The sequence below is a fragment of the Lissotriton helveticus genome, chromosome 6 (genome assembly GCF_964261635.1).
Source record: "Lissotriton helveticus chromosome 6, aLisHel1.1, whole genome shotgun sequence".
Classification (NCBI taxonomy): domain Eukaryota; kingdom Metazoa; phylum Chordata; class Amphibia; order Caudata; family Salamandridae; genus Lissotriton; species Lissotriton helveticus.
The window spans coordinates 880,314,256-880,341,314 of NC_136067.1; the positions used below are offsets into that span (position 1 = coordinate 880,314,256).

The 27,059-nt window shown below is 41.9% G+C and overlaps 1 protein-coding gene across 1 annotated transcript in view; it reads right to left on the minus strand.

The window, feature by feature from the left end:
- SLC35F1 (solute carrier family 35 member F1) overlaps nucleotides 1-22,816 on the minus strand; it is a 1,021,228-nt gene extending 998,412 nt beyond the window's left edge. Inside the window, exon 1 of the mRNA XM_078646867.1 lies at nucleotides 22,615-22,816. Coding sequence (XP_078502993.1) covers nucleotides 22,615-22,724 — 110 coding nt within the window. The 5' untranslated portion in view covers nucleotides 22,725-22,816. The remainder of the gene's footprint in view (nucleotides 1-22,614) is intronic.
- Nucleotides 22,817-27,059: the final 4,243 nt, after the last annotated feature.

Below are 27,059 nucleotides of genomic sequence, written 5' to 3' on the forward strand. Positions count from 1 at the left end.
TGGCCACAGGCATGCAAAACATCCCTACAATTTTTTTTACATGCAAATGTGTCACATAAATATTCATGGTGGATATACTAAAAGCCTGACTGAATTTTAATATTTGGTGGTTCAAAGAGTCCGGCCCTTCAGAACACTGAATAGTCTTATTTTGAGGTGCTTTCTTGACCTGGCAGATGCACCATCTAATTGCTTTCTCCTTCCATTTTGAAATGCAAATATCAGATGAGGGTCATTATCATGAAGAAGCGTCCCCAGAAATCTTTACATCTGGAGTACCCTTTCAAATCATATTAAGAGAATGGCTTTAACATCTTTTGGGAAGATGCTGTCACAAAACCTGTCAAGCGATACCCTCCAACCAGTGTAACCTACTATCATGCCAGTTCAGTGGTTTATATTTAAAGCTCTTCCGAAAAGGGCTTTTATCTCATCAGCATCAAGATACTGTTGTAATTAAAAGCCCTTGAGCCAGGTATATAAAACACGCTGGATTTAATGAAGCTTAGTTCCAAGTTAAGTTGCAGGTAATAAAGTAGAATATAACAAAACCACACCAGGAGCAGCCTCCCTGCCGCTCAGCCTGCCTGCCATCAACTGCCACTCCACACATAAGCCAGGCACCAAAGATTCCATGATGTCATCAGGCATTCCAAGACCCACATCAGCTGAGCAGCAGGGAAGACACACAAGCCAACTATAACAGGTACTTTTATCTCGTACCATCTCTCAATGCAGGCTACTCGAATGGGCCTTCTTCTACCAGTGTTCTTTCCTTGCTTAATTAACATTTTATTATTGAGATTGTATTTCTTTCATTATATGAATTATAGGTGTAATGTATATATAGGCAGAGCTTACTTGGTAAAAAAATATAAGTGCAGATCAGGTTTCTCCAGCGAGTAGCTCATGAGCTGTCAGTAGCTCTTCATCTACCTGTGGGCAGCTCTCCTGCGTGCAGCTCAGCCAACTACCATAGAAGCTTTTGCTTGGTTGAATTATAATATGTATACCAACATTAACAATCATATATTCTAGACAAAAATATGTGAGTATTTTCAGAACTCAAAAACTATTATTTGAGCTAAAATAGTAGAATTTTCAAAATGGGTTTAAAGCCATTATTTGAGTTGTAGAGAGTTATTACTCATATTTATGCCTTGGTGCCAGGTTGTTGAGGCTCTGGTCTTTATATAGTACTCATACAATATTTCAATTCAAATTGTCAAAGTCTTTTATGCATTACGGCTGGAAACGCCATCTAATGTACCAATGTGATCACTGCTGACAGTCGTGGGTGGGGTGCTCACTTTTATATCACTAGTATTAGTAGCCCGGAATGATTTTCGTTGATTTTGTTACAGAAAAGCATTTCAACCACAGTGCCCAGGAGGAAAGGGTTAAGAAAGGAAGACTCACTCAATCAAAAAATCAAAGTCTTCCCGAACATATTTATGTCAAACAGTTGCCCAAGAGAACTCCTGTCCTCCAGCAGACAAAGTCCACAATTAATTAGTCTAGCCTATCCCAGCATGTCATATGCTACCCTCTCATCACTCTGCACTCTAGCCACGTGGAGCAATGTCCACTGAAGTGCATGTCTGTAGCGGCGGCTAAGACCGGAACATTACACCCAGTATATGCTTACGCATCTCCTAGCCAACAATGTCCCACATATATATTGTGGTTTTTCTCCTTTGAATCTCAATTGTAGGACATCTATGAATGGCTGTATAGTACGCCCAATTGGGGGGCAGGGGAGGCATTGCCTCCATATGTCTCAATACCACCTGTTCTTTTCCCTAAGAATGTTTTATGTCAAGTTATCTTAGAAAGTGCTCTAATGCCCTTCTGCAAAGCTTATGTTATGTGAATCAGCAAACAAAATAGAATTTCTATGCTGTTTGGTTATTTATTTTTGATGCTATAAAACTGCCTATCACTTAGACTCTTTTTTTGTCATTAGTACAGTACAACATTGCATGGTGAAATGTATTCTCAAATGTTTCTTCAGCCATACCGCTAAAAGTTAATTGTTCGGACAAAATTAAACCCCCCTTTAAATGGGATGTGGACAAGACAGGATTGATTGATTAAACATTTATTACAATCATAATAAATAAGATGCAACAATTTTTCAAGGAGAAATTTGGTTCAGCCCTCCTAGATGTTAACTGGTAAGCCTATAAAGCCACATTTAGAGGGCATGTAATTCTTTTCAAATAACAATTAAATAAATTCAATAAATGTCAATTATGTTCCTAATAGAATGTACTTTTTAAAGCCAAATCTATATTACATTCACAACACAATAGTTTAAATTTTCAAGCATGGGAAGCAACTACAGATAAAATGAGGAAATATTTATTACAGAAAGAATTATTGCATAACTAGACAATAGCTAAACAACTTCAGGAAGAAGGAGAATACACCAGGACATTTCTTGCTTTGCAAGCAAAGACTCAAGTAGCCTAAAACATCATTTATGCCTCATACAAATCTTGTTACTCCTGATACTTCCCAGATTTTTCCCAACCATTTTAACAAATCTATCAAAAGAAAGCTAATACTTCTGACAAGGTGATTGTGGGATTTCTCAACTAGAACGGATTCCCTCTATTTCTGCAACAGAAACCCAAGAATGAATTTGCCTAGTTGAGGAAGGAGAAATTGTCCACACAGTAAAAAATGTATCTAAATGCAAGACACCTGAGGAAGGAAGATGGTTACCATGCAGAACGGGGCCCTTTTAGGATCAGAAAAGAATCCCACCCTCTTTTTGTAAGAGCATCCTAATTAGCTTCCTAAAAATTGCCGAAGATATATTGGACATAAAATCTAGCATCTTAAAATCCTTCTCGATTTTGATTATAAATGATTAAATGAGCTGTTCACCATAAAAACTATTTTGATCATTCCAAATTTGATACATTCCAATCAAAATGGTTTCATTCCCACTCACCAGCTCTATTTAAACAAACATTTATTAGTAGAAGCCACAGACTATTATTCATTCAGGAAAATTCCAGCTACAATTATTTTCCTGGATTCCGTATAAGCTTTGGACCTTGTGAGCTGGAATGTTTTACTTAATTCATTGCAAGAGATTGGTTCCAAAAAACAAGAGTAATTACCACTTCATACAATAAAGCCACTGTGTTTTTGATGCTCAATGTCAGACCAGTGTATAATATCATAATAGCCCAGAGGACAAGGTAAGAATGTTGCATATCAGCCCTTCTATTTTCTATTTTCATAGATCCCAAAGCCATCACACAAAGGTCAAACAATACACCAAAAAGATATTGCAGCATTTGTGTTTTAGAAAAATATGAGGGTTTATATAATCTAATTCCTATCCCATTGCAGAGAAATGTAATATACTATTGGAAAGATGGAGCAGACTTCCGCTACCCATAATATGTAGAGTATCTCTTATTAAAATTAATATTCTTCTTCTAATGGGATTTCTTTTCTCAACACTCCCTCATATACTAAATTGAAAAAAGTTAAGAAAACTGAGGCATCAATTTATAGTCGTGGTTTTGAACAAACATCAACCTAAATTCAGGATAAAGAAAGTATTTTTATCAAGAAAATAAGGTGGTCTTGCAGTACTGGATTACCTATTTCTTAGTGTGTTCTTGACTTTTAATCAATCAGATAATACCAATTTTCTTTTTTTATTTAAAATTGATGATAAGGAAGAATATTCTATTTCTCTTTCCTAAAACACAAAGGTGCGGAAACCCCAAGTTAGTACACTATCACACTTTGAATCCCTTGATCAAACAGCAATAGCAGTCATTTCTAGTACTGCAGATTCCTGATAGCCATGCTGAAACACCACTCGGGATGCTCTGTACTCAGCTTGCTCCAAGTGAAATAAACCTCTGAGAGCTGAGCTTTTGCAAATTAGGGTGGTGGTTTAGTGTTGCAAGACCAATCTCATTGGATTATTTAAAATACAACATATCCAACCATACAGGATGGCTTAAATGTCCTATTACCAAGTGAAACCACTAAAGTGTAATACCTTTCCACTTTAAAAACACACTACAAATCCTGGAATTGTGCACTGGGCAAATTTCTTAGACAGCCTAAAAATTATGCCAATCCTCTAATGACAGAGGTAATAAAGAAATGCGAAAAAACACTGATTTGATTGTAAGCCCCACTGTTTTGAACAAAGCATATAATTACAATTCAAGCACTGTGTATGGAGCTAAATTGAGATGAAGAGAGTTGTATCCCATTGGCTGGCTTACCACAGCACTGCGTTTCTTGACAAATGCAAATTAGTTATATCAGATAATTGGCCCATATGTCATAGTTATGGTGATTGGGTGGGTATTTCCTATTGAACACAAGTCTTTGCACTTGTAACTGGCTATCATGGTATTACTGTACTTCCTGGTATTTTCTTGGCTTTACTATTATGCTCAAAATATTAAGGTATCATTCCAAAAGAGGCACATCACTAGTGATTTTTTTGTAGAAAGGATTGATCAATAATTACCTCCCACTGGAAAGAAAAATAACTCACAGAATTAGTGCAATGGGTTAAAATGTGAAAAGTGAGCAACTTGGAAATAATTTATCCCAAATGTTCTGGAATTGTAAACAAGTTTAACAGAATTTAGATAAGGTAGGAGATTTCTATGCAAAAAGAGTAACTAAGCATACCCCTTGTTAAGCTGAATATTGGTATTGTCAATTTTATATTCAAAATGAAAACTTCTTTTTTTTGTATATAGAAGGGTAGATTACTGCAAAATGGCTATGAATGTTACAAGTGTGTGCAATGTTAAGAACAGAAATTATGGTATACAAAGTTTAATTTGAATTGACAACAGCTTTTGCACTCCTCTATGAACTAAATAAAAAATAGTAAAAGGAAAAGATATTTGTTTGATAGATTGTGGATTTAAAGTTTGGCCTCTGTGGGAAAAAGTTTGGTGTGGGTCACGCGTCGGTACTGGAGGAATATTCCTATCATACGTAAGCTAACTTGTGGCTGTGGATGCTGTATTTTCTCAGACGTCATAAAGGCCAGGATGGTATTAAAGGGGCTGTGGCTGGTCTGAGAATTCACCACACAGCTTTTTTAAGGGCCACTTGTACAACCATTTCCTTTTGCGACTCGTAATTTGTGAATTTTAGCAACTCGCAAATGCAAGTCACAAAAGGAAATGTACTGATGAGTTTCAGACCCATTTAGCAGTTCCCAAAGGGTTGCACATGAACTGCATCATCAATATTCATGAGGTAGGTCGCAATCTGTGACCCATTGGGAATGGATAATAACACAGTGATGGTGGCCTGCTGGGAACAGCAGACCCCCATGTCTGTGATTGCTTTTTCAGTAAAGCAAATATATTTTTTTAATGCAGCCCATTTTCCTTAAAGGAGAATGTGATGCATTTCAAAGCTAACACTGAAACGTTTTAGTTAAATTTTAAAGAGCAGGCAGTGGTCCTGCTCTTAAAATAATTTTTGCTGTCAATCACAAGGGGAAAGGGGTCCCCTGGGAACCTCATCCTGTTAGCGACAGGCTTCCCACCAATTTGAAATTGGCGGTAACTGCGTTTGTTTATATCCCCCTGCGACTCGCTATTAGGAAGGAACGCCCTTGGCACGCTCCTTCCTTATAGCGACTAGCAAAACCAATTTTGCAAGTCTGTAAGAAGTTACTAATTCACAAATTAGGTTTGGAAAATGCTACAACCCTTTTTAGTGGTCGGGAATGGCCTGATTATTCATTTGTGACTGCTAAAAACGGTCGTACATGAGGCCCTTAGAGAGGAGGCAGAGCTATAACTGCAAGCCACAGCAATCCTGTTCCTAGACATATTTATTTTTGCCTTGGAATCAGATTTGCTTTATGTGTGCATTTTATACGACATAATAAGCAAGATTTGTCCTGGTACTTCTTGAGTGGATTTATTTGATCCTCTGCTTCTCAAATCAAGCCAACTGGTCAGATGAAAAGCGGAACACAATAGCAGAAAGCAGCTTTTCTTATCAGGAAGTTTACAGTGACATCTCTGGGCAAGAATCACACATACTCTGCTATAAATACTTGTGTCTTACTCTTCTTTTTATTTTAAGTGTATCAAAAGAACAGACTTTGCCCAGCGGCGGCTCCTCCGCAATGGCGGAGGAGCATCGCCCCACTGCCTGTTTCAGAGCCTGCAAATGTAAAATATAATGATTTATTTGCATCATTTTATTTTGCATTTGTCGTCTGTTAGCCAGCACTGTAGGGAGGGGTGGGGCCAAGGCATTGGAGGGGGGAGGAGGAGTGCTACGTGCACTCTCCTAAGTGCCCATGTGTGTTCTGCCACCTGTCTCAGGCCTACCAAAACACACATGTGCACTTAGGTTTTCTCCAGCCCAGCTGCATTGTGCAGCCGGGCTGCAGAAACCCAACAGACTCACTGGCCTAAGCTGAGCATCTTTATTTTAAGAGGGGGGCATGTGGACCCCTCCCCAAGCCTTAAAAATAGGGAAACGGATCTAAAGTCTGCTCCCAGCCAATGAGAGCATTTTTAAAGCTCCCGCCCACAGGAAGCAGACTTTGTGTTTGTTTCCATTTGGCAGGAGATTTGTAAAAGCTCCCACCAGATGGGAGCAAACACAGGCCTCCCTAGGACACAGCAAGTGAGCAGGCCCTGGAGGATAAGGTCCTTGGGCCATTAATGGCTCAGGAAGAGAGGCAATATCCTTTAAAGTTAAGTTAGGACCCTGAGGGATGGAGTCACCAGGGCCTGTTTAAGGCTTGGGGAGGGGTCCACATGCCCCCCTCTTAAAATACTTTGGGCCCCGGGAATGGGGTCTCTGGGGCAAAAACAGCCAGGGAGGAGTGCCACTAGCCCCTCTCCATACAAATACTTTTACGCCCTGGGGAATGGCATCCCCAGGGCCTAAAATGGCACTGGAAGTGTGGCCACATGCCCCGTCCCCTTAAAAAGTACCTTGGGGCTCCGGGGATGGGATTCCTGGGCTGAAAATGGCTCATGGAGGGCGGCTGTGCACCCCATCCCCTTAAATATACCCAGGTCCGGGGAATGTGTCTCTGGGGTCCTAAATGGGCTAGGGAAGGGGGGGCCCTAATGATGCCCCTCTCTCCATAGATAGATTAGAAAATGACAGTCACCATTTTTTTTTTTACAGTAATCTTGCAAGACTTTAACAGGATTGCATCAAAATGTGTAGATTTGTTTTTACTTTGGACCCAGAGGGGTCAGTTTGGATCTTCCCATGGGGCCTGAAGAGGCAGGGTATCACTACCCACTCCTGTTATTTGTTTTTCTCTCTAAAGTTCAGGACAGGGGAGTAAGTAACGGCTGCCAGCAACATTTTTCTCATGTTGCTGACAACCAATCAGAGGGCTCGCTCCTGCAGAAGTGAGATGGCTGGAGGGGAAAAAAAGCTTTCTGGGCCAATTGGAACACTATTGTAAAATTTGTGCTCTCACAAGACTATTGCAAGCTTCTCGCAGACCCAACCGTCCAGATATAAATCTATGTTTAAACCTTAATTTCTAAAAAACAACAGCATGGATGTACACCAAATCATTAAGAGCACAATCTGCGTACCAAGATCTAGCTTCCTGACAAATTTGGTGTAATTCCGTTCAGCAGTTTTTGCGGTAGTGCTTCATAAAGAAATCTATGGAAAATGCATCAGGATTTTGTGTTTTGGGACCCACCTTTTTTCGCTACCCTTGCTTGACAGTTTCCTTGAAATTTTCCATGCATCAACAAGGCAAAAAAGAGAAGTTTTTAGGAAAGTTTCATGGAGATTTGTCAACTGGCACCAAAGGAAATAGAAACACAAAAATGCCTTTCCTATGGAAATGCTGACCTAACTATAACTACCCAGTGGCAACTGCCACTGTGATCTATCTATATATCTGTCTGTCTGTCTGTCTGTCTGTCTGTCTGTCTGTCTGTCTGTCTGTCTGTTTGTCTGTCTGTCTGTCTATCTACTTATCTATCTATATGAACCTCAGCTTTCATCTATGTCCGTCTGTCTATAGTGTCATGTTTCCTATGGTTGAGAAGTAGAGGTATTGTATCTCGCAGAACACTGGTCTTGATCAAAACTCCTTTACTGTGCATGCCTATCTCTGGTGCCTCTTAGGAGGTAACTAGACCTAGCGTCAACTGTCCGGGTCACCTTACAAGAGTGAGAAATGCAACATGCTCCTAGGATAATACCTTAGTTCTGCTGTCTTAATTCAACAATTCCTGTACATTGCAAGCTTGACTTGGTATCATTTTCCACAACACAGAATACACATTTTACAGCTACCCTTCAAAGCCTCAGCGTCGTTCATTTCTGCCCAGGCACACATGTGCCACACTTATCCACCTAAATTTCAGATCCTACATAAACTCCGTGACGTCAGAGAGCCACAACAACATGGCTACTTTGATGATCAAGGGTATGGATTTGGGCCGGCGTATTTGCATAGCAGGCTAACGTTATGCTTTAACGTTTCAATGTTAGCCATATGAGGTTAAAGAAATGGTAATACAAAAATTCTTATTTGTGTAAAATGTTTCATTATTTCTTTTTGTACCCTCATTCCGCTTGCTTGCTGTTCTCTCCTCACTTGGAATATAGTCAGGCACCCCCACTTCTTTGGCTAACTATTGCTGAGCCCCTTTGCTCTAGTATGGAAATATGTGCCCTGGTACTTATTATCATCCACTAACTAAATAAATATTGATGGTAAAATGGGAAGTACAAGCATCCCTGTCTTCTGCTCCTGATGATATCAACCAGTGACTTTGGGCCAGATGCCTGAAATTCTTATTTTGCATTTCCTAAATATCGATTCTGCAGGAATCAATATTTAGGAAAGGCAAAATGGTATGTACAAAAATAGCAATTTCCTAATAGCGATTCCTACATAGTAGGAATCGCTATTAGGAAATCGCAGTTTAGGAAACGTCATAGCATTACCGCCTATGGCCTAAATAGGAAATGATTTGCCTTTCCTAAAGTGCGATTTCCTAATAGGAAAATGCGCAATTTAAGAAATACAAAGCCATGTGTGCCTCAGGGCTTAAGGCCCCCTCACCCCCTGGAGGCACCCCAAACTTCCTAGTGCACATGTAAGTGCACATGTGCCCTAGGGGCATATGTGTTCTTCATGTCACATTAATCATGGTTACCATCGACTTTGAGTCAATGGTAATCACATTTCCTAAATGCCCAATTCACATTTAGGAAATGCTTTGTACATGTGCTTTAGGAATCACAAATAGGTAATCTCTATTTGCGATTTCCAAATTCCTAGTCGCAATTTGCAATTTCTTCAGCCTTTGTTCATCTCAAAAGGCCATTTAGCATTCTCAATTGGACAAATTAGCGATTTGGCCTGTTAAAAATGCTAAATGGCTTCATACCTCTGGCCCTTTGAGCCAACTTTTATTTTCTGGCCTCTAAGTGTTTGGTACACCTGAGACGACGGTGTGTCCTAGTGAATCTTTAAGTTATGAAAACAAATGGAAACCACTTTTTTCCTCATGTCTTTGGTTGGTGTTTCTGAGAACCTTTTAGTAAGTAATGCAGAACTCTCCCCAACTGGTTATAGGCCTATAGAAGCAGGCCACTATCGCAACCTAGTGGGGTGTCTTTGCTTCTGTATTTCTCTTGTCACCACTTTGGAAGAGGGGCCGTATTGGCCAGGTTTCACATTATCTCTCAACTGACCCTGATTTGGCAGTGCATCAGGCCACCTGCATCACTCCAGGCAGGCCTTACTCCTTCCAGATTACTGTTTGAGGAGCAGTTCATCCAAAAGGCTGAGTTTCACAGCAGTCAAGCAGGTAAGCCACTGGAAACTGGAGTGTTCTGCTGGATGCATTCAATCCAGAATCTCAGATGTGCCTCTGTCCTTCGATGGTACCTATCGTTGGTCCTCATGTCAACCACTAGGACGTATAGGGGTCACGCTTATTGGATGATTTGTTTTTATGTATTCTTCACATGGGTTTTGTGATTTGTGGTGGTGGTTGTAGAAAGTGTGGGACCCAGCTTAGAGGCAGGTATAGAATCAGCACCTGATTCATGGATGTATGAGCCAACGTCATCAGACGGCACAAACCAAGGGCTAACGTGGTATGACACCTGACATCATTTGGTTTAAGGGGATTCTCCAGAAAATATGCAGGGGAATTATGCGATGCTGGGGTGATTCTCATTATTGTCAAACGCAATAGGCATTCAGCATTGCCAGTTGACTCATTTGAAACAAAACAAACTGACCAATGCTAAAAAAATAAAACAGAAGTAGAAGTAGAAGTCTGGTAGTCAAAGTGTAGCTTAATGACTTTAAATGCCTTCATCATCCAGACTCTTGTGTGTCTGCAGCTTAACTTCCATTTATATTCCATGCATCCTGATCCTTATCAGCCCCTTAGCAGCAAAACTATGTAACAGAAGACCCCACCTGAAACTTTTGGTATTATTTTCTGTCCAGTGAAGAGTCATTCCATATCCGGAGAGATGCCTAGCTTATGTTTCTTGATGGACATCCACAAAAAAATGCCTGCACAGTGCAACCTGTGCCTCACCAAAAGTAGAAAGGTGCTAGAAGCAAAATTACTACACTGAATTGACATAAACAGCACTGTGCATCATATTATTCACAGTGAACTATGCTTTTGTGCAGCAAATAAAATATAAAAAGAATAACACAGTTTAACTTTTTTGCAAGATGGACAGACGTTTTCGTAATCTTATTTAGGCATTAGAATGACCTGTAGAGTTTTCAAACTTGGACGGATCTCTTATTAATCTAGTGTGTTAGGAGCAACTGAAAACCGTTCTAGCTTGGAGCTTTGAAAGATAGTTTGCTTTGTGGACTAAGTTTGATAACTCTAATAAGTATCTATAAATCTAAAATTCCTGCAAACACTGTACCAGGACGAGAGGCTCCAAATGTCACACATTCATATTTAATTATTTATTTATTTGTTTATTGGAATATTTTTTGTAGCACCTTGTCACATGGGTAAGTGTTACAGCACTTTACAGAGAACAGAACTTAACTGCAGAATTAGATGAGCTTGCTTCTGGTGCAGGATGGCTGATTCATCACCATTCACAAGCATCTGTGATACCAAAGGAAGAAGGCCAGAGTCTGCATCTTGGATACCATTACAGCTTCGGCATGTATACAACTCTTCGTCTAAGTTCTGACTAGCATGCACTCTTACGACTCATGAAAGGACACTATGTTTTGCATTTCTGTGTAAACAATGTTTTGAACAATACATTTAGAGGACCCGATCAGTTGGGCGCCAATATTTCCTTTACAGGAGTTGGAGTTGATAAATCATAGGTGGAAGCTGTGTTCATTACAGATCACCAACTCTCCCTGGGTGCCATCTAACCCCCTCAGTGTAGCTGTTGACCACCACAAACGCACAGATAGCAGGAGGCTCAAGCAAGGCTCTTTCCATCATGGACACTTAATTATAAGAAGGAAATGGGGAAGATTCACAAAAACACTTACGAGTACCTAAAGTAGTATTATAGAAGTATTACTTCAGATACTCACAAATGCCTTTGAGATTGGACCTGAAACTTCCTACTCCCTATTAGTAAAACTGCGAAGTGGACACAGTTCTATATGTTTGTACTAACTGTTTATGAATATTCCCTGAATATTCCTATATTAGATGTTTTGTGGCCAACTCACAAAGGCGTTTATGAGTATGTGAAGGAGTACCACAGGAGTCCTACTTCATGTACTCATAAATGCTTTTGTGAATTGGCCCTAAAACACCCAATTCCCTTTTAGTAATAGGACACAGTCCTTTCTATTTGTACTTAGTGTACATAACTATCAGCTGAATATTCCCATTTTAGATGTTGTATGCCAATTCACAAAAACATTTAATAGTATGTCAACTAGTACTACATGGGTGTTTCCTCACATAGGCATACATTCACTTGTGTATTGGCCCCAATTTCTTTACAAGAGAATCAGGTGTGAAACTGTTGAGAGTGTTTGTAAGCAGCTTCCGATAGATTCCAAAAGGACCCTCCTTCAAGGAGTGGCACGCTTGCCACTGCACTTAAATCTCAAAATCTCGGCGCAGACACTAAGGCTCTCATTTGTAGGTTATCATGCCATTTCAAGTTAATATCCTGATTCTGGTTATTGCACTGATGTAAGCAGTAACTGTGATATTGCTACAAGATTCATGTTTTTCCATATTTAACACTCGCTTTCTGCTAATACTCCCAGGCACAGATTTCCACGTCTATTAGTGTTTTTCATAATAGAGTAATGTTATTTTTCTTTAAATATAAAATCGTGTTACAAAAATCCCCACATTTTTCATCTCTGTACAATCGCTTAATAAGGATCTCAACGTCTTTGGTGGTGCCAGATTGGCTCGTAATGACTGTTCCATGCATCGAAGAGTGTGGTCTATCAATTTGTGAATACTCAGAACAAATATCCCTTTCGTTGTTTTACTCATGTGTAATGTGAAAACAAGGTCCACTCTATCAAGAAATTAAATAATTTTACATTTGTACTAGTCATCTAAACGAGACAGCGCTTCAATTAGATTTGTCTGATACTGGTGAAATAAAAACTGTACCTGATCCGCTACACCATCATCATCGCAAGAGCAGTTATTGGAGAACCTCCTACAAACTAATATATTTTCTGTATGGAGGTGAGGGGTCGAGGAGGAGGATCCTGGAGGGCGCCATGACAGAACTGGCGGGAGAGGTGACACATGAGCAGAAATCTCACACACAAGTTTGCCTTCAATCTGGTGCTACATAAATTCAAAAGTGTAGCTCAAGCTATACCCTGAAATCTATACGACGAACTAAAATTTTTAATGGGGACTCTATCATTTTATCTTTCCTGCTGTGTTGGTCAAATCTTTGATTTTAATTTGATTCCTTCTCTAAGCATGAATTTGGGGGCCCATACACGATAGCATGCTTTTTCAACCCAGATGAATGTGTAGAAGGCCTTTGATGCACCTTGGCAACAAACACCTTCTCGAGGGGCCGACAGGTTACATAGCTGAAGTTATCGAAATTTGCACATTTTGACCAAAGAGAAACAAGGGTGCCATTCGGGAAATGTGCACAAGCTCAAAAAATAATTCGTTTGTCTCTATCATAAATCATTTTCCCTTCGTCAGGCCTGAAATGGCTCCTTCCCAAACCTTCTCCCTTCACTACCCTTTGGCTATTCATTGAACAAACCTTATTGTTGCCCTTCTCTTTAAAGGAAGTTATGGCTTTTTCTGCCAAAACGCCTTATACCTCTCTTCCCTTGTTTAAGCATACCTGTTCCCTTTTGAAACCTTTGATACAACCTAATCCCATCCCCAGAGAATCCTTTTTAGAATCTCCAATTTGGCATAATTCCCTTATTCTCATTAATAATAGAGCCATTTTGGGGAAAACTTGGAGATTAAAGCGCGTAATTTGGGTCAAAGATCTTTTTGATGGATTATCGCCATGTTCCTTTACCCAATTTTAAGCCTTATTCCAGTGTCCCCGGTCCTTTTTACAGAAATTCACTACTCTCATGGCAGTTATCCTCGATACTTACTACTCTCTTCCCTCTTCCTCTCTTCCTGTTGTCCAAAATTCTCTTCTTCAGCTACTTCTTTCTCTACCTAAAGTTTCTCTTATTTATAAATATTTTTCAGCTCCTAACCCAGAACGTGCAAAATCCAAATTGGAAATTTCTTGGGAATCTGACCTGGGATATGATTGGATTATCAACTTCTGGGACAAAGTTTGGTCCCGTTCTCTAAAGATTTCTCGCTATGCCTTTCTTACCCAATCTATGATTTTCCCACTCCACAGACTCTAATTGTTGGACCTGTGGTTCTCTTAATGCTAATCTTATGCATCTTCTCTTCCTTTGTCCTTCGGTTTTTAACTTTTCGGGAAAGTTTGGTCCTATATTTCCCGCCTCTTTAATATTTCCATTCCTCTTCTTTTCTCTGGAAGTCTTTTTGATTCTCTGGACCTACCTTCTCATAATCACGGTCTCTTCAACCTTATGCTTGCCCTAGCTTTCCAAAAGATCTCTATTAACTGGAAAACTCTTACAAAACTCTCTGTACAACACTGGTGGAATAGTCTTTGCCATTTCCATCGACTTGACATTGCTTTCACCTTCTCCTGTAAGCCAATGATTAATAGACATCTTTTTTGGTTACCTCTTACTACTTATTTAGATCAGCTAGTTTCAACAGATAAATCTTGTTTAAATTCTGAAAACTTTAAACCTCCTTGAATGTTTACTCTCTCTGTTCTTCGCTTTTTTTATCCTTGTTGGCTTATTTTACATATTAATTAATTAAAAGTTGTTCACATTCCTTTATAATATGCACTATTCAATTATACCAATGTATAAGATTTTTTCTTTCTCACCGCCCCTTCTCTCCCCCTCTCCCTTTTTCCTCTTTATTCCCTATAAAGTTAAAAACAGCTTTCATTTTTCTTAGTGCACTAGCCAATTCTTCTGTTATTCGTCCAGTTTAATATATTTCATTCTGTATTGCTGGTCTTTTATGTATCTTGTTATTTTTCAAATAAAGCTTTTTAAACTGAAAAAATATATATTCGTAAAGTACTAGGGAAAATCAGTATAAACCACAGCCTACATCTCACCTTCTACCTAATCAAAGCATGTATTTACACCTAAATACAATAATTCAACATGAACATTAATAATAAAGCGGTGAATGCATGTATAATATTTATAGAGGCCAAGGAGCTAGGCAACATTTGCATTAACAGCCCGTGGCATGTTTACACATCCCTATAGTCCCCTCAATATATTCAGAAACGACCCGCTATGTCACACGACCAAGCAGAAGTTAAAAAAAAACTGGAAAGATATTTTGTGTCTTAGCATTCTTCTATAACAGTTGCAAACTTTGTGCCTTCAAGGACGCTCTGTTTTCCTATTCCGCAAATACTGCAAGGTACCTGACAGACAGGAAGAGGTCGCATCACTAAGGAGGCGGCCATGTTTTAACTTGCTTTCTGAACGAGGTCAGTGTAGGACAGGATGACTCAAATCTAGTGGAAACGAGTTTCAGAAGGGTAGCCCCAACCTAAAAAGAGATGGAATGCCATACCCACAGGCCAGGAGGAATTGCAGATGGCAAGCACCCCCGTTTATGAGCAATTACTTTCACACATATCCATAAAACGACAGCATCATCACGTGTAACCTCCTAATTAAGAATTGTTTATCTATTTTTTTTTTTTGAGAGGTTTTATATAGAGGGAACATGACCCATCTGGGCATCAGAGCGGTGTACAGAGAAGCAAACAAGTTAAACAGGTATACATCTGAATAAAGTACATATAAGAGGTTACGCATACAAAAATGAGAAAAAGAACAACAAGCAACATAGTAGACATAAGGTAACAAAATTGCATAGTAAAATGGGTTTCTTCAGGGCACCACAATGCAAGCTCATGGCATGCCGTACCTTAAGAACCTTACAGAGGGCAGCAACTCGCTCATTTTTTTTCACCCAGGCCTGTAATGTGCGCGTACAAGCGATGAGTAGACTATAAATCCAGCCACAATAACTGTGTCATTCTATTTGTGGATACACCCACGGGAAAGCTCCAGAGAGGTTTTTGTAAGTCCCTATGAGTCATGAGTCTTTTCCAGGAATGATGCTGTCAGCATATCACGCCGATACATCTTTCTCTGCTAGGAGAAGGACTGGTGCAAAACAGGGAATTGGACACAGCGTATTGTGCAGGTAGCTCCACCTTCACAGCCCAGCTTTCTTCTTATCCACCTCCTTGCAAATACCTATTGCAAGGGATGTCTATGGCAGGATTTCTATGTGCTCGCCTGCACTCTGCCCAAAGTCACTATCTGCATAACTATTAAACATGCAATGTCCACAATGATGAATACAGACTCCTCTAGGCGCTTCCAAACACCACCCTGCTACAGTAATTACAATCAAATCATCACAGCGCCCATGGCAGAGAATACAAACTGAAAATGATATAGTGAGATCAGATGTTCTGTTGGTGGTGGGCACCACGTGCCCTGTAGAATACAGCCAATCTTTCTTAAAAGCAGATGGGAAAAGGTGTAAGCGACTCTGGATGAGTAATGTTGCATCAACACACAGAGAATACGGGCCTATTGTCAGCGAAATTAGCAGGGAAGTGTGGGCTGGGGACATTAGATAAACTGTTACACTAAGCGTAAACACTCAGTGTAAGGCCCATAAATAGATTATAATACATGGGATTCTGTAATTCCTGTATAAATGCAAGTCTTGAATTTCTTTATAATTGGTGATTAGTGACGCATAATGTCAGAACTTGACGCTTTTAAGTTATTACAGTCCAGTTTTGATGTCACTATGGCCTTCTGCCAGAGTAAGCAGCAGAGGTAAAAGGCAGGTCAGGTCACAGAGCATAAATGAAGCAGCTGTATAAAGCAAGGAAAACAGAAGGTTGCTTTTCTTTCTTCTGCTCTATTTCAATAGATTCCAAAGACAAGCAGAGAGGATAAGTTAATTTTTCCACTTCTTAGACAGAGGAAAGCGAGAATTTTTCTGCATGTTTCTACACATTCCCAACTACAGCAGCTTTTACTTTTTTTAAACTGACTTGTATTAAACTGTTTCTAATATCTGCTTGCAACAAATATCCAACAGGTTTTTGATGCATTTATTTTGGAACTAGAGGTTTTATATTTATTCATGTTTGCAAGCATGCTTGTTCTTTAACATGAAAATGGTTCTAAGTGCTTTCAGGGAAAGGTGATGGTGTGCCAATGTATCGGATGGAAAAAAAGTACCCTCCTAGAGTACATGATAAGGATATTGCATGTCACCTAGGAGCTCCATAACCTTATAATATGTGGGTGTGTGTGCGTTTTAATTCAGTCAATTTTGGCCATAAAGCATCACACATAGAGATCATATTAAATGCATAATCCAGCACATTGTAGTATGATACAGTCACATCCTCTATGAATACAAGCTAATAAGAATACAAGTAAAATCCATTAAAACCAATTAGAAACTGTGCCCAGCTGCATTAGCTATCCTTCATAAAGTGCAGATACATTACAAGCCCACTCTATGTTAACAAAGATTTAAATGGCTCAAGGAAAAATTTGGGTCGATATGGCAGATAATTTTGAGGCCTTAAGGACATCATAGAATCTTGATTCGAGCTGTGCTATCACTGTAAAGGAAAAAAGTGCAAAACCAAAACTTTGCTGTCAGAATTCAGAATTCAGAGACAATCAAAACACAGATAAAATTACATAATAGTGAGTAATGGGGCAATTAATCAAATCTCGATCTTCTAGACACCAAGGCTGCTCATAAAAAGGATAGGACTGTAAAGAAAGCATGATCTATTGGAAGCATCTGTAGATACACCAAGGCTGGCCTAACGTGATTAAAATTCTGGGATTTCAACAAAGGGATTCAAAATTGCTTCCTCTGCCAGCTATAATAAGAACAGAACATGGTAAAATGCAACATATCCTGCGGGGACATATTGTCGCAGCCGCAGGGTTTCCTTGCCTCAAGCCGTAGCCACCCAGAAGGGGATGCCAAAAAAGGTGCAATTGGTTGAACCTGAATCTGGCCAGTAGAAACGTATTGTGCTGTGAGTGGCCTTGGTGAGTTAAGGCTTCAATCCCTGCACAGCTTTTAGCAGCATGTGACACCGAACTGAAGATTTTTGCAGCACTAGATGTTCTCTCTCTAGGTGTGAATGTTCCAAGAACAGCCTTTTTACACACCCTAACTCCCACTCTGAGAGAGAGAGAAGGATCATCAAAATATCTGACCTACCAATGCGGTTTAAGGCTGCTTTAACATGGCCTATCCAAGAAATTTTTGTGACTGATCAAGAGTCAAACAATCCGCTAAAATCATTCGATTTCGTGACAGTTCTGCCCTGCTACAAATCTTAATCCAACAATGGAGCGGACTAAGGGATATCAAATCAGACATGTGGACAAGCCCAAACTCATCCTGTACAGTGAAAGCTGTAGTAGAGTGTGAAACCTGAACCAATCTGTTAAGAAAATTCTTTTCGGCCAATTGGACGCAGTCCAGCTTGGCATACTCCCATACCTCACTACCGTATTTTAGCTGTGAGATGCACTGAGCCTGATACATTTTTAACAGGTCCCTCAGCACCCTAGAGCCAATCCTCTGAGCAAAATTAAAAACCGCCCCCCATTGGATTTGAGAAATTCATCTCTTTTTGCCTCCACCAGAGGTTTCCAACAAATGATAGCATCACAGATGACCCCCAGGTAAGGAAACACCTTAACTTTGCCCAAGGTAAAACTAGCTACCTTAAAGGTCTTGCTCTTAGTTGACTTGGGGCCCACAACGATCACATACGACTTCGAAAAATTAACCGCCAGATGAAAGTTCCCCATGAAAGACACATACCTATCCAGGAGCAGGCCCAGCCCCTGAGTTGTCCGAACCATAAAGACCGCACCATCAGCATGTAATAACGCAGGGAGGAATCTGTCTCCTACCATCGGGCAACCAGCCCAGCTGTTAACTGGCAGACTCATGCCCATTTATATACAAGATAAATATAAAGGGGGCAAGTATACATCCTTGACACACATCTGAACTGGTCTGAAAAGGACGAGTACAGGCGGTGTGCTGAGAGAAACAGCCCGAGGCAGAGGTCTCTGAGTGCAGATTGGCTAGAAGGGCCACGAAACTTGGGTTTATCCCCATCCCCCTAAGCAGGGTCCAATAACTTTATAAAGGAACACAACCTTCAGCCTCTTTCTTCTATATGGCTATGGAACTTCTGGGTGACTTGCAATATCCCTATAATGTATAGCAGAGGGTAATTTACCCCTTATATATTTCCTGTGTCACTTCAGACTGTATATCACTCTACACTCACAAGTTTGGGGATACACTGTGCTTTCCTATACAGAGCATTAATATACATAAAGCAACAACAACTTTATAAACTAAAGGAATGTGGTGAGAGAGCCCATGAGAGAGCCATGTTGAAAATGCACATGAAGATATGAAAAAAAGTAATCAAAGGAATGTGAGACATAAATGTATCAATTTCCAAAATACCTGAGTCCAAACCACCAGCTGCCCTCTCTGCTTTAAAGAAATATGAGGCTAATTTGATACGTTCAGATGCTTGAAATTGTACATTTTCCGATAGAATCCACAAATGAGGGCAGCCTAAAACAATTTAAATGTACATGCTGTTACAGCACACACCTGCCATTAAGCAATAGATACATTATTACAACAATATATTGCATTCATTTGTTATAGTCTTACAGGTAGGAACAGGTGCACGAGTTGTTGACTCAATCACCTTTTTATGTCATTTACATTTCTTCCTCAGATTCACAGCTTTGGTAAGAATTCAGTGCTTTATTTTTTCTTACACGAAACATAAGGAGTGTTTTCTGGCCCATTTTCGATTTCAATATATGTGCAGCTAGAAACATTTTGATAACTCCCACAAAAAAACTCACCCTCTTGGGACCATATCGGAACATGAGGGCAGGACCCTGTTGTAAAGGAATTTAATTGTTTTGCTGCCTTCCTAAAAGAAGTCGGTGGTGCATTGCTAAAACGAGCATATGCTATAAATCACCAAGAAAGTATACCAAATAAAAACAAGTAATCCGAAGTAGGTTTTAGCTCAAGGTTTTAGGTGAAAAATGTATTTATTTATTTATTTGTAGAGTTCTATATATCGCAAACTTGACCCGAACGTATCAGAGCGCTTCACAAAATTTGCATAGTAGTAGTTATAGGTTATGGGATTGAGGTAGACATAGAGGACAAACATTGAAGGTACGTGAGTGAAACATAAGACGGCATGATTATCAGTAGCTGCCTATGATAAATGAAGGAGGAAACAAGATTATCGATAAATCATAGCAATGCAACTATAATTGAAAGGCCACAATTAACAGCTACCACCAGCGGACCACCCGATGTTACTGCAATTGAAAAACTACCCAGAGCAATACAAAAGTAAAAGATTAAACAAGGTATCAGCTGCAGCAGCTGAAGCTACGGCTACTGCAAGATCATGCCAAAGCAACTACTGCGGAAGGATCAGTGCCTAATTTGAGCCGGTGCTTTCCGGTACTCAGCACCGGCAAATAATAGGTTTCCGGTACTCGGCACCTAATTGTCAATACCATACTTAGAACAGTCTACCACATGGTGGCACTGCTCATCTAATTTAGAGATGAGCAGAAGAACGGTTGTTTAGGAATACAATATACATTAAAATTGCTCATATCTGCCTCCCCAGCCATTCCTTTAGCTTTGGGGACCTGGAATAATCTGAACAGTCGCATTTACATGCGAGAGAGATGGTTAGTAGTTGTTTTGGCAGTGATGACAAGGGTGATGGGTGGTGCAAGCTGCAGGGGCCTCCTAGTCAGAGCCCTGGCACTTAATATTTTACAAATTAAGCACTGGGAAGGATCCCATAGAAGCAACGAGTACTTCAAGAACACCTGTGGTAAATATTAATTAAAAAACCATCCACCACCATTGCTATTAAATCCCACCTGAAAGAAATTTGCACAAGATCATCAAACATTTAGTACAAGTCCATTCTACACCATCTGCGTCAATAACACCAGCAACTTGAACTTTGACTTCAACACCACCCTACAGCCACAGGTATTATTAAAAAAAACAACAACAGCAGAGTAGCTGCTGGGCCCACAGCACGTCAATGACTACTGCAAGTGCTCTACAAACCCACCCACAACTAAAACTACTCATAGTCAACCCCACAGTATCTACCACAAGCAGATCTACACATATCTCACTCACATTTACTGATGAGAAATCGCACAGAACAACTACTAATACAAACCTAACCATTGAAAGAACTGATGCAAAGCAGTTCCACATCAACTGCTGCTGCAGAGCCAATACACAGGTACTAGTAATGCAACATCACCCAAGTAATCAAGTATTTCAGCAGTACCGGCAGCAGTTTATGCCACATGACCACATCAAGCAACAACCACTTCTTGACACTACTACTGCAAGACAAGCCCTGGCAGAAAAAAGTGAAAATCCACTCCACAGTAGCCGCAATGATAATATTTAAAAGAGTACCTCACAATCACCCAAGCAGTTTCAGCTCCAAGTCCACTGTATTTTAACTAAAGAAAACTGCACACCACCGACTGACGCATGAGAAGCCACAAGATCTGTTACTGCGGGTTTTATTAAAGTGACAACTCTTGTTATCCCATCCACAACAGCTCCTACAGGTAGACCACATGAGCAACTAGGGTTACCCACTCTGCCCCTATATCCTGCTCACATAGGATACCGCAGCAAGGACTTGCCTAAGCTAGTTCTACTGTAAAACACTCTCTACAACTACCTCTGCCAGACTATCCCACAGCCCTATTACTGTAACTGTAGTTCTTCCCTAAAGAAGTGCAGCTAAATAACTCCCCACAAACGTCACTGTAACCTCACCCACTCTACATTGTGCCATGCTATAAAACAAATTTCACAGCCAATGCTGCTGTAATCCAACTCTAGGAAAACTACTGCAAGAGCACCTTACAACAACTGCCATTGAAAGAATACCAAACAGCAACTACAGCCGAATTACTAAACCACAGCTATTAGGTAGAGTGTTCAATTTGCAACACTTGCTACTGGGAAAATATTCCAGGGTTACTGGCAGCATAACCCTGGCAGAACAAGCAAGATGAACTACCACTGCAAACCTGCTACAGCAACTGCTACCCAAAAGCTTCAGTTACCACAAGACCACTTCACAACACCTAGCAGTGCAGGGCATCTACTGTAAATATGCAGCCACAATGAGCAACCACTGCAAACTGGACCACTGGAAGTGTTACAAGGGAGACCCCTGAAGCAACTGCCAATGAAAAAACACCACAGTCAGGTTATTAATTCTCTAAGGCTACCCCCTGGTACACCCTGCCGAAAGCCCACTTGCTGCTGCCAGTAGCGCAAGCAGACATACATGAGCTATGCCAGCAGGCTTACTCCTGTAAACCTTACCCATGACCAGCTCTGCAAACCCATCACAGTCAATATTTTAAAAAAAAAACAGACAGGTCCCTATTAATATGGTTATTACTCCAGCAGACAACATCTGGTCTATGTGAGTGAGAGGGAGGAAATCACAAATGAAAACACCAGACTGACCCTGTTCAGTAGTCTACATTAATCTACTGACATATTCATTATATCTCACACGTGTGTGCCATCAAGTAACGTCTCATGTCATTTCACTGCCACGTGAATGTGGCCCCTAGACTGGGCAACCTTACTTTCACGGATGCAACATATTTTGTTGTGTATCTAGTCCTTGCCATGCTCAATGCCAGCCTAAACCAAAAACCATCACATCTCCTGTTGCATTTGATTATCTGTCACTAGCAACACAACATGTAAAATGATGCCTTTGCGATCAGCACAAATCCACTGGGCAATCTGTTTTCTGACCAAGCATGCCACTCAGAAATGTCTGCCCCCTCGATGATGCCAGAGGCTCGCTCACCTGTTGAAGACTCTCCTGAACCTCTGTCGCAGGGTGAAGGGCGTGGAGATGCTCTCGGCGGGCATGTTCTCGATGGTGGACACCACATGGTTGGCCTGCTCGGGCATCATGTTGGCTGCAGGTGATCCGAGATCAGAAGGCTGGGCACATCCTGGGCAGCGCCAGTGGCAAGGGCTGGGCACCACCTGCACCAGGGCTGGGGGCTGAAGCAGCGGCAGGGCAATGGTGGTCGCGCCTGCCCCAGGGCAGGCTGGCAGGTCCAGAGGAAGGGTCGAGGCACTGGCAGGGTACACGAGGCTGACCACACACACCCACCCACCACTCACAGGAGCGGGCACATCGCGTGCACTATCGGCTCACACTTGCAGTGCCCAGGGAGTAATCACACAGACCAGCATTGGTAGCAGACACACACCTGAGGATAGGCTGACACGACTTACACAGTCCACCTTAAGAACACAATCCCACAGGAGACCCGAGGCAGGTACCAGGCGCACTGCCAACGTACCAACAGCTTGGCACTGTTCAGACAAAAAACAGACTTACGGAGACTAGATTTCACATAAATCATAGCAAGCAATCACAGAGATGGGCGTGCAGCTCTCACACAGATGGGGGTCTCACAATCCCAGGTGATGACAAGGAACCCGGGCGATCTGAGAGTGAATTTTAAGGACTGGGTGGCCATACAACCTGGGCGTCCACACAGCCTCAGAGCGTTCACGCTACCACGGAGGAGCGATACAATGTCGACTCGCTTCGAAGTGACCACGCAGTCCCAGACCTGACTCACGGACACACAAAAAGAGGCTGAGCCCCAACTCCCCACATGAAGTGGTCTGAGCACACCCACGGGGTTCACGGATGCCTACCCACAAAGTAGACGAGGCACTCACACTCCGCACAACAGATTCGCGCCTCTCTAAACTTGCCCCTTGCCGCCAGACCGGGCTCAGTAGAGCCGGTGAATGTCTCGCACCGGTGCCATGCTGGTGGTTTCGGAGGTGGGCGAGGGGTGCCGCGATGCTGCGCTCTTCCTGGCTATGGCAGGTGCAGGGGTGGCTGCGGTGGGCCCTGGCGCGGGGCCCTTTTCTCCGATGCAGCAGGGGTGTGCGTGTTCCCCTCTAGGGCTGGATACCCCGCTGCTGGTTGGGGGTCCCTCTGTGCGCCCCTTGGTCCGCACCGATGTGTGCACGCTCAGTTCCGGCGCTTCCTCGGCTCGATGCGGGAGCTGCACGCTTCTCTGGGCGGGATGCAGTGTGCAGTGTGCCTCGCACATAAAAAGGGAGAGCGCGGGAGCCGGGGATGCTGCCGAGCTTGGGGGAAAGACGTGCGACTCACTGCCTGCTGTACCCAACCACCGCCAGGCGAGGGCGCTCTGCGCCGCCCCCTCTGCTTTCTGGAAAACCAGTTCACCCTGTGGGCAGGTGCTTCAGAACCACACGCCAGGACAGCGGCCGGCCGCCCCGGGGAGCACCGAGGCTGCCTGCAGTCCTGACTTCCAAACCCAGGGTTTCAAGCTGTGGACGTTGTGATCAGAGCTTTGTCACCAACCTGCGTGGCAGATCACCCTCTCGCTTGCTGCATGTTAAAGAGTTCAGACTAGAGCACAGAAATTTCACATAAGTATGTGTATGTCATGTATGCAACAAGGGCCCTGCTCACGGCTTCACACATGGGACCATAACTCGCATCACTGATGCGGCTTCAAATTGTACAAATGTACACATCTCACTGTGTGTGCCACGGAGCGACAGACACCACAAATAACACCACTTCTAGAACCTCGATTAAATTGCTTTTTTTGTTGCAGTTTTATATAGCGCGAACTTGACCAAAAAAATTGGAGCACTATACATGAGCACCGACTACATTACATAAGGACAGTTTAATTTTTGGTACGAATGGGAGCATTGTATAGCAGGAATTTGGGCAAAGGAGCGCTGTGCATGAGCACCAGGTTACATTCCAAAAGGTCAGATTATGTATTTTTAGGCACCGGGGGCCTCATTTATGAGGCCAAGGCGTCACTTTTACGCTGCCGGTGCGTCACTTTTTGTGACGCAACAGCAGCGTAAAAAATGTGCCATGTTGCACCATATTTACAAAGTGACGCATCTAGGTAAATGCGTCACTTTGTAAACCCCTGCGCTACATCATACCTGCGCCTGGTATAATGTATGCAGGGGGGCGTTCTGACGGAAGAAAGGGTCATAGAAGTGACGCAGTGAAATGTATAAGATTTCACTGTGCCACTTCTAGGACGCAAATGCGTCAATTTCTTACGCCTGCCTCACAGCAGGCGTAAGACTGATGCAGGCCCTTTCACATGGGGCTTGCCCCATGTGAAAGGACACATTGCTGGAGTTGTGTCACTTTTGTGACACACTCCAGTAATGCGTCACTTTTGCGCCATACTGATACGTCAGAAATACTGATGTATCTGTAACTCCTTGCGCAATGATGCATCATACTGTAAATATGACGCATCATTTGTGTTGCAAGGAGGGCGCAATGAAAAGTGACGCATCGCTGTTTTCATGCAGCGATGCCCCAGGAGATTAACTGATTTGCCCGGAATCGCAGGATTTGAGCGGGCGCCGGGACTCGAACCTATGTCTCAGTTCCAAAGTCGGCAGATCTGGCAGTTAGGCCAGGCCACCCCCTTGAAATCTCTAAAAGGACAGCTATTTACGGATTTACGGATTTATCACATTGTGTTTCCATGTAGCTTTGTACGGGCATCTGTTCACTGTCCGTAAAATGCTGCCTTGTTTTTATATTCAATGTTTGTAAGGGTTTGTGGTGGCTGTTCCTATAGCGACACCCTTTAATTTTTTGCAATCTCTGTTGGTTGTCTCAGGAATCACAAGAATTTATTTCTGTAACAAAGATGTGAGGGCATCTGTTGGGCTTCAACGCAACTGCAAATTGTAGCCTATTTCCATTCAGAAGTGCCTTTGAGAACATACATTGGCTCTCAGTGGAGCTGCCAGGTTTGTTTTCAATAGAACAATTGCAAGGCTATCTTTTGGCCAGTGCTTAATTTGAGCCGGGGTTTCCAGTGCTCGCACCAGCACTTAATTGCTAGAACCTGAATTTATGATAGCTGCCCCATGGTGGTGCTGCTTGTGTTAAAGATGAGCAGAAAAGCAGTTGTTTGATAATTCAATATACATTCCAAAAAACAAATTCCTGCCGCCCAAGCCATTCTTAAAGTTTTAGGAGTCTTGAACAGTACGAATTGTCACGCTTGTAGCAGTGTTATGGTTAGTAGTTGAGTAAGTACAGGCAATGTGTGGTGCAAACTGCAGTGGCCTCCTGACGAAGGCCACAACACTTATTTTGTTTACTATTGAAGCAGTGCTATTGGCTGCAATTTTTGGCCGGTATTTCCTTTCCATATAACTTCTGTGAGCACATCTATTGACTGGCAGTGGAACTGCAACATTTCCCATCACAACATCATTACCTCAATGGATTGTGATGCATTAATAACAAACTCATACTGTAGTAATGGACAACCGCTGATCAGATCCTGAGAATTTTTTTTTCCTTCAGCACAAATACGCAAACACAAAAAACACAAAAATTATCTCCCAGGATCCAACACAAGTTCCCTTCACACTAATCTACCCAAACCACTCCAAAATTAAACGTTGTACAAACTCCACCCGGAGCTTAAACAACCAATTACTAACACACAACACACAATTCATGACCTCCCCACATCCTCAGTAAAGGACCCAGAAATGGACTTCACTACAATGCCATTACAATGCCAGTTTGTGTTATACAAATGCACTTAGCATTCTATACCATAATGTATCTTGTGTCTTATGAGGGGGTGATGTTGCTCAAGGTGACAAGTGGTGCAGTGAAATCTTTGATGATTGCAAAGATTAACTTGCAGCTGTTAGTGCTGGCATTGATGCAATCTGCATGAGCTCTGCGTATGGTGTTCCATATCTGCTGGTGGTAGAGTCTCAGGGCTGGTTTGAAGGTGTCTTTAGTTGTGGTATCTTGACTTGTCCCTTCATTTGCAATCTGTCTGCTTGTTGTGGTGTTTCATCAGTCTGAGTTCCTCTGTGTACCAGCTGGCCTGTGGTAAAGTTTGTGCAGTTGAGTTGCGCTTGAGGAGAGCCAGGGTGTAGATGCATGTGGTGATCCAGCTGTTGAGATTCTTGATGGCTTTCAGCAAGTTGCTGGTGTGCTTGGGCAGGTGCGTGGAGAGGGTAGAAGCCTACTCCTCTTCTGAGATGCTTTTCCAGCTGTGACAGGCAGTTCCAGTGGTGGTAGGTCTGTGGTGGTGTGGGAGGTTAATGCTAAAATTGACAAGGTTGTGGTTTGGCCATACCATAGTTGCTGTCTTGTCAACTGTGATGTTGCTGATTGAGGAGAAAATCAGGACCAATAGGTGCCCAGCAGTGTGGGTGGCTCTGGTA